This window comes from Puma concolor, chromosome A2 (genome assembly GCF_028749965.1).
Source record: "Puma concolor isolate L17-30 chromosome A2, mPumCon1.1.hap2, whole genome shotgun sequence".
NCBI classification, from domain to species: domain Eukaryota; kingdom Metazoa; phylum Chordata; class Mammalia; order Carnivora; family Felidae; genus Puma; species Puma concolor.
Window position 1 is genome coordinate 61,014,618 of NC_141668.1, and position 16,359 is coordinate 61,030,976.

Genomic DNA, 16,359 nt, shown 5'->3' on the forward strand with positions numbered 1-16,359 from the left:
TACTTAGAGTTAACATTTTATCACTTAAAGTGAAATTTAGAAACCTACAACCATGTTGTTTCCGTAAGCCTGTATGTTACAGTTGTCACATGCATTGCATCCACACAAGGAAACCCTTCCAACAATGTTGTAATTCTTACTTTATATAGTCTTTCGTACTTGACAAGCTTAAGAAGAGAAAATATAGTTTGTTATATATACCCAGATATTTACTGATTCTTTTGATCTTCCTTTGGTCCGGAGTTCCAGATTTGCTTCTAGTTTCATTTTTGTTTTGCCTGAAGAACTTACATTAGCATTTCCTTTACAGCAGAAATGCTGGTAATGAATTCTCCTACTTTCACTCATTTGAGAATGTGTTTTCTTTTGCCTTGAATTTTGAATAGTAAAAATACTATTCTGTGTTGTTAGTTATTTTCTTGGAACACTTATAAAATAATGTTGCACTGTCATCTGGCTTCTATGTTTTCTATAGTAATTCTGAAAGCATTAAGTTCATTGTTCTCCTGCATATAATGTGCCGTTTTTTTCTCTGCATGCTTCCAAGACATGTTCTTTGCTTTTTTAATTGTATTTTTTATTTTTATTTTTTTAAATTTTTTTTTTCAACGTTTATTTATTTTTGGGACAGAGAGAGACAGAGCATGAACGGGGGAGGGGCAGAGAGAGAGGGAGACACAGAATCGGAAACAGGCTCCAGGCTCTGAGCCATCAGCCCAGAGCCCGACGCGGGGCTCGAACTCACGGACCGCGAGATCGTGACCTGGCTGAAGTCGGAGGCTTAACCGACTGCACCACCCAGGCGCCCCTTAATTGTATTTTTTAATTTACATCCAAGTTAGTTAGCATATAGTGCAACAGTGATTTCAGGAGTAGATTCCTTAATGCCCCTTACCCATTTAGCCCATCCCCCCTCCCACAACCCCTCCAGTAACCCTCTGTTTGTTCTCCATATTTAAGAGTCTCTTATGTTTTGTCCCCCTTCCTGTTTTTATATCACTTTTGCTTCCCTTCCCTTATGTTAACCTGTTCTGTGTCTTAAATCCCTCATATGAGTGAAGTCATATAGTATTTGTCTTTCTCTGCCTGACTAATTTCGCTTAGCATACTACCCTCCAGTTCCATCCACATAGTTGCAAATGGCAAGATTTCATTCTTTTTGATTGCCGAGTAATACTCCATTGGGTGTATGTATGTATGTATGTATGTATGTATGTATGTATGTATATATAGTATGAATTGCTGGGTTGTAGGGTAGTTCTATTTTGAATTTTTTTGAGGCACCTTCATACTGTTTTCCAGAGTGGCTACAACAGTTTGCGTTCCCACCAGCAGTGCAAAAGAGATCCTCTTTCTCCGCATCCTTGCTAACATCTCTTGTTACCTGAGTTGTTAATGTTAGCCATTCTGACGGGTGTAAGGTGTGGTATCTCAGGGTGATTTTGATTTGTATTTCCCTGATGAGTGATGTTGAGCATTTTGTCATATGTTGGTTGGCTATCTGGATGTCTTCTTTGCAGAAGTGTCTGTTCATGTCTTTTGCCCATTTCTTCACTTGGTTATTTGTTTTTTGGATGTTGAGTTTGATAAATTCCTCATAGATTTTGGATACTAACCTTTTATCTGATATGTCGTTTGAAAATATCTTCTCCCATTCAGTCGGTTGCCTTTTAGTTTTGCTGATTGTTTCCTTCACTGTGCAGAAGTTTTTATTTTGATGAGGCCCCAATAGTTCATTTTTGCTTTGGTTTCCCTTGCCTCTGGAGACCTGTTGAGTAAGAAGTTGCTGCGGCCAAGTTCAAAGAGGTTTTTGCCTGCTTTCTCCTTGAGGATTTTGATGGCGCTCTGTCTTATGTTTAGGTCCTTTCATCCATTTTGAGTTTATTTTTGTGTATGGTGTAAGAAAGTAGTCCAGGTTCATTCTTTTGCATGTCGCTGTCCAGTTTTCCCAGCACCACTTGCTGAAGAGACTGTCTTTATTCCATTGGATATTCTTTCCTGCTTTGTCAAAGATGAGTTGGCCATATGTTTGTGGGTCCATTTCTGGGTTCCCTGTTAAGTTCCATTGAGCTGAGTGTCTTTTTTTATGCCACCAAAACATTTTCTTAATCTTTAGTTTTCATCTGTGAGATTGATATGCATCTGCCTCTGGTCTTTTTTTTTTTTTTATCCTTTTTTGGGGTTGGCAGTCTTTTTCAATCTGTAAATATAGAAATATTTATATATGTGTATTTTGGGGATATTTATTTATTGAAGTATAATTAATGTATAATGTTATATTAGTTTCAGGTGTACAATATTATGATTCATCAAATTTATATATTACTTGCTGCTCATCAAGATAATTGTACTTTTAATGCCTTCATCTATATCACCCATCCTCTACCCACCTTCCCTCTGGCAACAAATAGTTTTCTATATTTAAGAGTCTATTTCTTGCTTGCTTGTTTGTCTATTCTTTTTTCCCTTAGTTCATTTGTTTCTTAAATTCCATGTATAAGTATGGTATTTGTTTTTCTTTGATTTATTTTCCTTAGCATTATACTCTCTAGCTCCATCCCTATCGTTGCATGTGGCAAGATCTCATTCCTTTTAATGGCTAAGTAGTATTCTATTACACACACATACACGCACGCACACACACACACACACACACAAATGCCACTTGTTTATCCATTCATTTATGGATGGACACTTGAATTGCTTCCATCAGTTGGCTATTGTAGATAATGCTGCAGTAAATATCAGAGTGAACAGATCTTTTCAAATTAGTGTTTATGTTCTTATTTGATAAATACCCCATAGTGAAATTACTAGATCATATGGTAATTCTATTTTTAATATTTTGAGGAACCTCCCTAGTGTTTTTTACAGTGGCTGTGCCAATTTGCATTCCAACTGACAGTGCAGAAGGGTTCCTTTCTCCCCATGCCCTTGGCAACACTTCTTCTCTCTTGTGTTTTTGATTTTAGCTATTCTGACAGATGTGAGGTGATATTTCATTGTGGTTTTGATTTGCATTTCATGATTAGTCATGTTGAGTGTATTACCATGTATCTGTTGGCTATTTGTATGTCTTTGGTGGAATATGTCTATTTAGGTACTCTGCCGATTTTTAATTGGATCATTTGTGGAGTTTTTTGGTGGTATTTAAGTTTTTTATATATTTTGGATATTAACCCTTTATTTGATAAATTATTTGCAAATATTTTCTCTAATTTGGTAGATTGCCTTGTTGATAGTTTCCTTCACTGTGGAAAACTCTTTTTTTTTTTTTTTTTTTTTTTTTTTTTTGGTGCAGTCCAATAGTTTAATTTTGCTTTTGTTTCCCTTGGCTGAGGAGTTGTCATATCTAGAAAAGTGTTTATTTGGGTTATATCAAAGAAATGACTGCCTGTGTTTTCTTCTACGAGTTTTATACTTTCAGGTCTCACATTTGGGTCTCACATTAGTCATTATTTCCTAATTTTTTTTTTCTGCCTTAATCTTTCCTCCTGAAACTTTAAGGATACTCATGTCAGACCTCATACTTATATTGTTTTACTGATTTCTGAGTTTCTGATGAACTGTTTTAAACAATTTACTCTTTTTCAGATGTGACAATTTTTAATGGTCTGTTTTGACAGTAACTCTTTCTTCTCTACAATCTGTAATTGAGCTCATCCAGCCCAAATTTCAGTATTTTGTTTTTAAATTACAAAATTTCATTTTATTTATTTTTTATAATTTTTAAAGTATGTTTTAAAATTGTGGTAAATATAATACAAAATTTACCATTTAAATCATTTTTTAAAATTTCTTTTAAGTTTATTTATTTTTGAGAGAGAGAGAGAGACAGAGAGAGCGAGCGAGCATGGGCTAAGGAGGGGCACAGAGAGAGGGAGACACAGAATCTGATGCAGTCTCCAGGCTGTGAGCTGTCAGCACAGAGCCCGACGTGGGGCTTGAACCCACAAACTGTGAGATCATGACCTAAGCCAAAGTCGGACAATTAACAGACTGAGCCACCCAGGTGCCCCCATTTAAATCCTTTTTAATGTGCAGTTTGGTGACGTAATTACATTCACATTGTTGTCCAACCATACCTGCCATTCATCCAGAGCACATTTTTCATCTTGCAAGACTGAATCTCTGCACCCATTAAACAATAACTCCATGCTCCTCTTGTCCCCAATCCTTGGAAACTACCATTCTGCTTTCAATTTCTATGAATTTGATTATTCTAAATACCTCAGTTTAGTGGGATCATACAGTATCGTTTTTATGACTGACTTATTTCTGTTAGCATAATGTCTCAAGGTTCACCCATGTTGGAATTCTTTATTTTATTTTTTCATTATATGTAATTTATTGTCAAACAGGTTTCCATTCAATACCCAGTGCTCATCCCAAAAGGTGCCCTCCTTAATACCCATCACCCACCCTCCCTCCCCTCCCTCCCACCCCGCATCAACCCTGTTTGTTCTCAATTTTTTTTTTTTTTAATTTTTTTTTTCAACGTTTATTTATTTTTGGGACAGAGAGAGACAGAACATGAACGGGGGAGGGTCAGAGAGAGAGGGAGACACAGAATCGGAAACAGGCTCCAGGCTCTGAGCCATCAGCCCAGAGCCCGACGCGGGGCTCGAACTCACGGACCGCGAGATTGTGACCTGGCTGAAGTCGGACGCTTAACCGACTGCGCCACCCAGGCGCCCCTGTTCTCAATTTTTAACAGTCTCTTATGCTTTGGCTCTCTCCCACTCTAACCTCTTTTTTTCTTTTTTTTCCTCCCCCTCCTCCATGGGTTTCTGTTAAGTTTCTCAAGGATCCACATAAGAGTGGACACATATGGTATCTGTCTTTCTCTGTATGGCTTATTTCACTTAGCATCACACTCTCCAGTTCCATCCACGTTGATACAAAGGGCCATATTTCATTCTTTCTCATTACCATGTAGTACTCCATTGTGTATATAAACCACAATTTCTTTATCCATTCATCAGTTGATGGACATTTAGGCTCTTTCCATAATTTGGCTACTTTTGAGAGTGCTGCTATAAACATTGGGGTACAAATGCCCCTATGCATCAGTACTCCTGTATCCCTTGGGTAAATTCCTAGCAGTGTTATTGCTGGGTCATAGGGTAGGTCTATTTTTAATTTTCTGAGGAACCTCCACTCTGTTTTCCAGAGTGGCTGCACCAATTTGCATTCCCACCAACAGTGCAAGAGGGTTCCCGTTTTTCCACATCCTCTCCAGCATCTATAGTCTCCTGATTTGTTCATTTTGGCCACTCTGACTGGCATGAGGTGATACCTGAGTGTGGTTTTGATTTGTATTTCCCTGATGAGGAGCGACGTTGAGCATCTTTTCATGTGCCTGTTGGCCATCCGGATGTCTTCTTTAGAGAAGTGTCTATTCATGTTTTCTGCCCATTTCCTCACTGGGTTGTTTGTTTTTCGGGTGTGGAGTTTGGTGAGCTCTTTATAGGTTTTGGATACTAGCCCTTTGTCCAATATGTCATTTGCAAATATCTTTTCCCATTCCGTTGGTTGCCTTTTAGTTTTGTTGGTTGTTTCCTTTGCCGTGCAGAAGCTTTTTATCTTCATAAGGTCCCAGTAATTCAATTTTGCTTTTAATTCCCTTGCCTTTGGGGGATGTGTCGAGGAAGAGATTGCTACGGCTGAGGTCAGAGAGGTCTTTTCCTGCTTTCTCCTCTAAGGTTTTGATGGTTTCCTGTCTCACATTCAGGTCCTTTATCCATTTTGAGTTTATTTTTGTGAATGGTGTGAGAAAGTGGTCTAGTTTCAACCTTCTGCGTGTTGCTGTCCAGTTCTCCCAGCACCATTTGTTAAAGAGACTGTCTTTTTTCCATTGGCTGTTCTTTCCTGCTTTGTCAAAGATGAGTTGGCCATACGTTTGTGGGTCTACTTCTGGGGTTTCTATTCTATTCCATTGGTCTATGTGTCTGTTTTTGTGCCAATACCATACTGTCTTGATGATGACAGCTTTGTAGTAGAGGCTAAAGTCTGGGATTGTGATGCCTCCTGCTTTGGTCTTCTTCTTCTTCAAAATTACTTTGGCTATTCGGGGCCTTTTGTGGTTCCATATGAATTTTAGGATTGCTTGTTCTAGCTTCGAGAAGAATTCTGGTGCAATTTTGATTGGGATTGCATTGAATGTGTAGATAGCTTTGGGTAGTATTGACATTTTGACAATATTTATTCTTCCAATCCATGAGCAGGGAATGTCTTTCCATTTCTTTATATCTTCTTCAATTACCTTCAAAAGCTTTCTATAGTTTTCAGCATATAGATCTTTTATATCTTTGGTTAGATTTATTCCTAGGTATTTTATGCTTATTGGTGCAATTGTGAATGGGATCAGTTTCTTTATTTGTCTTTCTGTTGCTTCATTGTTAGTGTATAAGAATGCAACTGATTTCTGTATCTTGATTTTGTATCCTGCAACTTTGCTGAATTCATGTATCAGTTCTAGCAGACTTTTGGTGGAGTCTATCGGATTTTCCATGTATAGTATCATGTCATCTGCAAAAAGTGAAAGCTTGACTTCATCTTTGCCAATTTTGATGCCTTTGATTTCCTTTTGTTGTCTGATTGCTGATGATAGAACTTCCAACACTATGTTAAACAACAGCGGTGAGAGTGGGCATCCCTGTCGTGTTCCTGATCTCAGGGAGAAAGCTCTCAGTTTTTCCCCATTGAGGGTGATGTTAGATGTGGCTTTTCATAAATGGCTTTTATGATGTTTAAGTATGTTCCTTCTATCCCGACTTTCTCAAGGGTTTTTATTAAGAAAGGGTGCTGGATTTTGTCAAAGGCCTTTTCTGCATCGATTGACAGGATCATATGGTTCTTTTCTTTTATTAATGTGATGTATCACGTTGATTGATTTGCGAATGTTGAACCAGCCCTGCATCCCAGGAATGAATCCCACTTGATCATGGTGAATAATTCTTTTTATATGCCGTTGAATTTGATTTGCTAGTATCTTATTGAGAATTTTTGCATCCATATTCATCGGGGATATTGGCCTGTAGTTCTCTTTTTTTACTGGGTCTCTGTCTGGTTTAGGAATCAAAGTAATACTGGCTTCATAGAATGAGTCTAGAAGTTCTCCTTCCCTTTCAATTTCTTGGAACAGCTTGAGAAGGATAGGTATTATCTCCGCTTTAAACGTCTGGTAGAACTCCCCTGGGAAGCCATCTGGTCCTGGACTCTTATTTGTTGGGAGATTTTTTTTTTAATTTTTTTTTCAACGTTTATTTATTTTTGGGACAGAGAGACACAGAGCATGAACGGGCGAGGGGCAGAGAGAGAGGGAGACACAGAATCGGAAACAGGTTCCAAGCTCTGGGCCATCAGCCCAGAGCCTGACGCGGGGCTCGAACTCACGGACCGCGAGATCGTGACCTGGCTGAAGTCGGACGCTTAACCGACTGCGCCACCCAGGCGCCCCGAGAGATTTTTGATAACCAATTCAATTTCTTCGCTGGTTATGGGTCTGTTCAAGCTTTCTATTTCCTCCTGATTGAGTTTTGGAAGAGTGTGGGTGTTTAGGAATTTGTCCATTTCTTCCAGGTTGTCCAGTTTGTTGGCATATAATTTTTCATAGTATTCCGTGCTAATTGTTTGTATCTCTGAGGGATTGCTTGTAATAATTCCATTTTCATTCATGATTTTATCTATTTGGGTCATCTCCCTTTTCTTTTTGAGAAGCCTGGCTAGAGGTTTCTCAATTTTGTTTATTTTTTCAAAAAACCAACTCTTGGTTTCGTTTATCTGCTCTACAGTTTTTTTAGATTCTATATTGTTTATTTCTGCTCTGATCTTTATTATTTCTCTTCTTCTGCTGGGTTTAGGCTGCCTTTGCTGTTCTGCTTCTAGTTCCTTTAGGTGTGCTGTTAGATTTTGTATTTGGGATTTTTCTTGTTTCTTGAGATAGGCCTGGATTGCAATGTATTTTCCTCTCAGGACTGCCTTCGCTGCATCCCAAAGCGTTTGGATTGTTGTATTTTCATTTTTGTTTGTTTCCATATATTTTTTAATTTCTTCTCTAATTGCCTGGTTGACCCACTCATTCGTTAGTAGGGAGTTCTTTAACTTCCATGCTTTTGGAGGTTTTCCAGACTTTTTCCTGTGGTTGATTTCAAGCTTCATAGTATTGTGGTCTGAAAGTATGCATGGTATAATTTCAATTCTTGTATACTTATGAAGGGCTGTTTTGTGACCCAGTATATCATCTATCTTGGAGAATGTTCCATGTGCACTCGAGAAGAAAGTATATTCTGTTGCTTTGGGATGCAGAGTTCTAAATATATCTGTCAAGTCCATCTGATCCAATGTCTCATTCAGGGCCCTTGTTTCTTTATTGACCGTGTGTCTAGATGATCTATCCATTTCTGTAAGTGGGGTGTTAAAGTCCCCTGCAATTACCATATTCTTATCAATAAGGTTGCTTATGTTTATGAGTAATTGCTTTATATATTTGGGGGCTCCGGTATTCGGCACATAGACATTTATAATTGTTAGCTCTTCCTGATGGATAGACCCTGTCACTATTATACAATGTCCTTCTTCATCTCTTGTTACAGCCTTTAATTTAAAGTCTTGCTTGTCTGATATAAGTATGGCTACTCCAGCTTTCTTTTGACTTCCAGTGACATGATAAATAGTTCTCCATCCCCTCACTCTCAATCTAAAGGTGTCCTTGGGTCTAAAATGAGTCTCTTGTAGACAGCAAATAGGTGGGTCTTGTTTTTTTATCCATTCTGATACCCTATGTCTTTTGGTTGGCGCATTTAATCCATTTACATTCAGTGTTATTATAGAAAGATACGGGTTTAGAGTCATTGTGATGTCTGTATGTTTTATGCTTGTAGCGATGTCTCTGGTACTTTGTCTCACAGGATCCCCCTTAGGATCTCTTGTAGGGCTGGTTTAGTGGTGACAAATTCCTTCAGTTTTTGTTTGTTTGGGAAGACCTTTATCTCTCCTTCTATTGTAAATGACAGACTTGCTGGATAAAGGATTCTCGGCTGCATATTTTTTCTGTTCAACACATTGAAGATCTTGTGCCAATACTTTCTGGCCTGCCAAGTTTCAAAAGAGAGATCAGTTACGAGTCTTATAGGTCTCCCTTTATATGTGAGGGCACGTTTATCCCTTGCTGCTTTCAGAATTTTCTCTTTATCCTTGTATTTTGCCAGTTTCACTATGATATGTCGTGCAGAAGATCGATTCAAGTTACGTCTGAAGGGAGTTCTCTGTGCCTCTTGGATTTCAGTGCCTTTTTCCTTCCCCAGTTCAGGGAATTTCTCAGCTATTATTTCTTCAAGTACCCCTTCAGCACCTTTCCCTCTCTCTTCCTCCTCTGGGATACCAATTATGCGTATATTATTTCTTTTTAGTGTATCACTTAGTTCTCTAATTTTCCCCTCATACTCCTGGATTTTTTTATCTCTCTTTTTCTCAGCTTCCTCTTTTTCCATAATTTTATCTTCTAGTTCACCTATTCTCTCCTCTGCCTCTTCAATCCGAGCCGTGTTCATTTCCATTTTATTTTGCATCTCGTTTAAAGCGTTTTTCAGCTCCTCGTGACTGTTCCTTAGTCCCTTGATCTCTGTAGCAATAGATTCTCTGCTGTCCTCTACACTGTTTTCAAGCCCAGCGATTAATTTTATGACTATTATTCTAAATTCACTGTCTGTTATATTAATTAAATCCTTTTTGGTCAGTTCATTAGCTGTTGTTATTTCCTGGAGATTCTTTTGAGGGGAATTCTTTCGTTTGGCCATTTTGGATAGTCCCTGGAGTGGTGGGGACCTGCAGGGCACTTCCCCTGTGCTGTGGTGTATAACTGGAGTTGGTGGGTGGAGCCGCAGTCAGACCTGATGTCTGCCCCCAGCCCACTGCTGGGGCCACAGTCAGACTGGTGTGTGCCTTCTCTTCCCCTCTCCTAGGGGCGGGATTCACTGTGGGGTGGCGTGGCCCGTCTGGGCTACTTGTGGTGCTGGGGATCTGGCCTATTAGCTGAGGTGGGTAGGCAAGGTGCACGGGGGCAGGAGGGGGAGGCTTAGCTCCCTTCTCCTTCAGTGATCTGCTTCAGCAAGGGCCCTGTGGCAGCGGGAGGGAGTCAGACCCGCTGCCGGAGGGGTGGCTCAGCAGAAGCACAGTGTTGGGTGTTTGGGCGGAGCAAGCAAGTTCCCTGGCAGGGATTGGTTCCCTTTGGGATTTTGGCTGGGGGATGGGCGAGGGAGATGGCGCTGGCGAGCGCCTTTGTTCCCCGCTAAACTGAGCTCTGTCGTCCACGGGCTCAGCAACTCTCCCTCCCTTTGTCCTCCAGCCTTCCTGCTTTCCAAGCAGAGCTGTTAACTTATGACCTCCCAGATGCTAAGTCCTGCTTGCTGTAGGAACACACTATGTCTGGCCCCTCCGCTTTTGCAAGCCAGAGTCAGGGGCTCTGCTTGGCCGGCAGGCTGCCCCTCCGCCCCGGCTCCCTCCCGCCAGTCCCTGGAGCGCGCACTGCCTCTCTGCCCTTCCTACCCTCTTCCATGGGCCTCTCGTCTGGGCTTGGCTCCGGAGCCTCCGTTCTCCTAGTCTTCTGGCGGTTTTCTGGGTTATTTAGGCAGTGTATGTGGAATCTAAGTGATCAGCAGATGCGAGGTGAGCCCAGCGTCCTCCTACGCCGCCATCTTCCGAGAACTCTGGAATTCTTTATTTTTAAAGGCTGTTTAAAAATCCACTGTGTGAAAAAAATGAAAAATAAATAAAAAAATAAAAATCCACTGTGTGTATATGTGATGTTTTATCTATCCATTCATTCATTGATGGACATTGGCTTGCTTCTACCTTTTGGCTGTTGTGAATAATGCTGCTGTGAACATTGTCACATAAGTAACTCATTAAGACTTTGCTTTCATTTTTTGGGCATATACCCAGAATTAACATTGGTGGATCATATGTTTAATTATATGTTTAATTTTTTGGCAAACTACCACACCATTTTTCCCTAACAGCTGCAGCACTTTATATTTCCACCAACAGTGCACAGGTGTTCCAATTTCTCTACATTTTTGCCTACACTTGTTTTTTTTGTTGTTGTTGTTATTTATTTATGTTTTTTTTTTAATTAGATTGGTTGCAATTTATATATATTTTTGCCAAGACTACCCTAAGAGCTTTTGTTTTCATTTCATGGGGCATGGTTATTGCATCCATTTAAAAGTCTGATAATTTCCCCCCCGGGTGATTTTGAGGATGATGTCTTTTGGTTATCTTTTTACCTTGAGAACTGAGATTTTTCCAGTTCTTTGTGCCCTGAGTAAAATTTTTATTCTGTACATTTTGTATATTGCATTATGAAGTTAGATATTCTGTTGAAATCCCATCATTAATGTTGATTTATTTTGTTTTAATATTCAACTCATCTAATTATTTTCAGATTACACATTCTCTTCTGCCTCTTGAGTGCTGTGGTTTCAATTTTCAGTTTAATTTTTCAAACCTAATGTTATCAGGTCATCCCACATGTTCCCAACCATGGCCAAGTCTGGGAGTTGGGTAATGTTCTGTGTGATAAATAGTTCAGTTTTTGAATACTTTGCAATATTGCTCTGATTCAGTCCAAACACATGCAGTTCAGAATTTACTAGGAATTCATGCATTGATTTAGGGGGCCTTGTTTTTGCACCCCATCATATCCTTTCTTCCTCTGTACTCCTTTGGATAAAAGAAAGTCATTATGAAAAACATGAGATTTGTATATATTATGAAACAAATTCCTGATGATACATCTGTTAAATAAAGCCTACATAAGAATTTTGTCTCAGAATTTTAAGGTAAAAAATATTCCTCCCCACAAATTCGTGAGTTCATGTTTCCAGTAATTAAAGTAATGGAAAAATTTTAAACTGCCTGTATTAAAGAAGAATCTGGTTTTGTACTAAATTTTAGATTTGAGACAGAGTGTTGATTTGGACGGTGTTAGGCTCAGAGGCATTGTGATTGATAAAAAAAAAATCAACAACTTTAAGTCCAGAATGACTCATAGTTACAGGAAAAACAATTTCTTCTAGTAGTTCAACTGGCATTCCATCTTTTCTATCTGATATTTTATTATTTTAATTGTTACTTTTGCATTTTCCCATTGTTTGAGGTTATTGTATAACTCAGTTGCATCAGGATGGTGTTTTCAGGCTACCACTTAAATTTACTGGAAGCATATTTTCAGTGTTCCATTCAGTGAACCTGCACTTAAGTATTTAAGCCATTGTCAAGGTTGTTGTTGCTATTTCAGAGGTGTATGTTCAGTTCATCTGAGTTTTCATTTTCACCTTTAAAAAACTTTCTACCTCAGATGTATGTGGATTAGAATACCTGTGTAACACATAGACTTACTGAGTCACAGTATCTCCATTCAATGAAACCCCATTAATTTTGTCTTTCCTTATGTACAAAAAGCAAAAAATAAAACAAAAATTGTTTTATATAACCTAAACCTCATGAAGCTAAGAATAGAGGTGGGTTAAATATGTAATTGAATAAATGAATATTCAAGCTGGCTGTTAGGACAAAGTCAATGGAGTCAACAAAGATAATAAGACAGCCCTGTCTACCCTTTGTTGGGTGTAACTGTTGGGTGTAACTGATGTTTTGCTTCACCTTTTTTTTTTTTTTTAAGTTTATTTATTTATTTTGAGAGAGAGAGCTTGAGCAGAGGAGGGGCAGAGAGGGAGAGAGAGAGAGAATCCCAAGCAGGCTCTGCCCTGACAGAGCAGAGCCTGTTGAGGCACTCGGACCCACGAGCTGTGAAATCATGGTCTGAGCTGAAACCAAGAGTGTGACACTTAACTGAGTCCCTCAGGCACCCCTTTCTTCACTTTTTATATATTTTTCCATGTTCCACTAATGAGCAACTGTTTTCAAATCCTTATTATCATTACAGAGTTCCATTTTATGATTGATCTGATTTTATCCTTGGTCGTAATTTTATTGAGGTGTCTGTTGTCTTCTTTATTTGCAGAGATTGCTTATGTATTTGTTCTTTGTTGTTTTTCAGACATTGCAAGTCTCTTTTCTCCAAATGTTTCTGTGCTACCCTTCCTTGAATATAAATCTTAATATTTATGTAGTAAGTTAATCAGTTTTCAACTTTGTAATTTATGGTTTAAAGGGAATTTTGTTAGGATTATTGAGGTATAATTTGCATTCAATATTATACATTTTAAAATTTACAGTTTATTGAGTTTCAACAAATGTATATAATTGTGCAATTGCCATCCAAATTAGGATATCAAATGTTTCTATCACCCCAGAAACTTTTCTTGTATTTCTTTGCATTCCTTATGCCCCCTCACCTCTAATCCATGGCAACTACTGATCTATTACCTTCTGACCCAGTATTTTTGCCTTTTCTAGACTGTTTTGTAAATAGACACATAAAGTATATAGGTTTTTTTTTTTTTGGGAGTTTTATTTTTTACTTTTTTAATGGTTTTTAATTTTATTTTTGAGAAAGAGACAGCATATAAGCAGGGGAGAGGCAGAGAGAGAGGGAGAGAGAGGGAGGAAGGCAGGTTCCGAAGCAGGCTCGAAGCTCTGAGCTGTCAACACGGAGCCCAAAGTGGGGCGCGAACCCATGAACTGTGAGATCTTGACCTGAGTGGAAGTCGGATGCTCAACTGACTGAGCCACTCAGGCACCCCTACTTTTTTGGAGTTTTAAAGAAGTCTTTCCTCACCCTTATGTAGTAAATGTTATATATTCTCCTACATTATTTTTATTAACTTACTGATTTACTTTCCATCCTTAGAAATTTAATCTGTCAGGACTCTAACTTTCATGTTAAGACTTGAATTTTTTTCTCAATATAACGATCAACTTGTTTCAGTGTCAGCTACCATTGAGTATTCCTAAAGAAATGCAGCTGGAATTTTTATTGAGACTGCACTGAATATATAGTTTAACTTGGAATGCATGGCTATATTAAATCATCTCCTCCAATAACAGGAAATAGCTCTTCATTCAGTCCTTTATGCCTTTTAAAAGGCCTTTAATGTTTGTTTGTTTGTTTCCCTATAGGGATCTTTATTTTATTTTATTTTTATTTGTTTTTCTATAGGAATCTTTAAATAGTTTGTTAACAAATTCCTTCATACTGAGTAGTTTTTCTTAGTATTGTGACTGGCTTCCTGTATTCAATACGTATCAGTGGCAAATTAGAGGAATGCTCTTGATTCTTATAAATCAGTCTTATATCTGGTCTTAGTGCTAAACTTTCTGATTACTTTTAAGAGTTTATATGTTGATTTTATTAGTTTTTGTAAGCAGATCATGTAGTCTTCAAATATTACCATTCTCATTCTTCCTTTAAGGCTATTACATATGTTATTTCTTCTTTCCAGAAAGTATTAATCACAACTTGCTCAATTACATTAACTGTAGTTATGAGAATAGAAATACCTTATTTTCTATCATTAAAAGAATGCTTCAGACATCCATTAAATATAATGATTATCCTTGGTTACTTCACAAATATTTGACAGTGGGAAAGTTTTTCTTAGAACACCAATTTATGTTTTCCACAGAAGATTTAGATGCAAGGGCAGAACAATGATTTTTCTCCCAGCCTGCCTTGAAATCATCTGAGGAAGCCTAGTTACTTATTTCTGTTTAGGTTATACTCCCTGAGCTTTTCACTGAATTGGTCTGGGATAGGAATTAGGCCTCTGTAAGCTTCCCAGGTGATTCCTTTTTTTTTTTTTGAGACAGAGAGCACAGGGCAGAGAGAGGAAACACAGAATCCCAAGCAGGCTCCTTACTACCACCTCAGAGCCCAAAGTGGGGCTTGAACCCAAGAATGGCAACATCATGACCTGAGTGGAAGTCAAGTGTCACATACTTAACCAACTGAGCTACCCAGGAGACTTCCATGTGATACTGTCTTTGCAACTTGTTTGAGAATCATTGGAGTGGCCCATTGAACTAACAAATCTCTAAAAAATATTTATCTAAACTAGTTGAAAATTCTAAATATTGACTCCATAATTTAAAACATATTGACAAAACTCTAGAATATTATGGATTTCTTTGGTTAAGAACAAAAATACATCAGTGTTTTATTCATGGATATCATGAATTTTAGTATGTTAGAAGGTAGTTTTAGTTGTGGAGAAAAGTGTTCCTATTCTGTGTTGTAACGGCTGACTTTCTGATACTTAAATTATTTTTGATCAAAAGGTCTTCTGCCCGCCCCAGGATCCCTCATGTCTTACTTAAAAGTTTGCAAAATGAATATGGATTAAGATTAACATGGTAAGTATCTTTTATCCAATACCTGCACACCTATTCTAGACCTGTATGATGGTCATGTAGGATAGATAATATGCTCCGCAGTTTTAAATATTTATAATCACATGTATAATTCATAAAAGAAAAGCTATTTAGTAGTCTTCATTTTTCTGCATTATCAGAATGTGAGTTGACTCACCATTTACATACTAGCAACCTCCTCTTTAAAAAACCCTTACCTGGAAATGATTCATATAACCACGTGGCATTTTAAAGCTCAAGTTTTTGGACAGCAGGGCTATCTCTACAGGAAGAGATATCCTTCCATTTGCCTGTGTTATGGGACAAACCTGTCTTCAACTGTCTTCCCCTTTTTGTTCCTGACTACCCATTTCTCATGTTGTGTGCCACATTTCTTCTGTTTCCACTGTGTGAGGAAGGAGCTCACCTCGGCAGCTGCCCGGTGACCATTCTTTACCTCTAGCTGCAGCTGCATTTCCAGAACAATGAGTGCCAAGCTCTTTAGGGTCTATTCTGCCTCCTTCTCTTTATATGGTTGCAGAGAAGAGGTTCTTCAATGTCTCTGCTGCCTTACTTATGGTGGAAGAGGAATTGGGTAAGAATCCCTTCTAATTAACAAATTAAAAGTTTGTAATAGGTGGAATAGCAGCCATACTCTGCCAGTTTGGGAGGAAGTTGAAGAAAGCATGTGAGACTAAAATGGCAATTTCAGTAGGTAAGGAAAAAAATTATAGTAGTATTTGTAACATAGTTTATATTTATATTTATATTTATATTTATATTTATATTTATATTTATATTTATATTTATATTTATATTTATATTTATATTTATATTTATATTTATATTTATAATCTACTTAAATATTGTTATTTATTTATATTTATATTTATATTTATATTTATAATCTATTTAAACTCCTTGAAAAAATTTTACTGTGATTATCAAGAGGGTTGATGCAAGGAAGAGGCCAATGAGTTAGTATACCTGCTAAGAATAGATAATATATCTTATTTGTGGCAAGAGGGAAATACAGAGAACCAA

At 37.9% G+C, this 16,359-nt stretch overlaps 1 protein-coding gene across 3 annotated transcripts in view; it reads left to right on the plus strand.

The window, feature by feature from the left end:
• The window catches only part of CRPPA (CDP-L-ribitol pyrophosphorylase A), a 325,844-nt gene that overhangs the window by 242,429 nt on the left and 67,056 nt on the right, over positions 1-16,359 (plus strand). Inside the window, exons 10-11 of one of the 3 annotated variants that reach the window (XR_015246505.1) lie at positions 15,244-15,318; positions 15,943-16,030. The exons of 1 other annotated variant lie outside the window; for it this stretch is intronic. Coding sequence is in view for 1 of the 2 variants with exons in the window: in XM_086694960.1 (XP_086551086.1) it covers positions 15,244-15,282 (39 nt within the window). In the remaining variant the exon portion in view is untranslated. The remainder of the gene's footprint in view (positions 1-15,243; positions 15,319-15,942; positions 16,031-16,359) is intronic. One more of the 3 variants, XM_086694960.1, reaches the window with a different exon arrangement.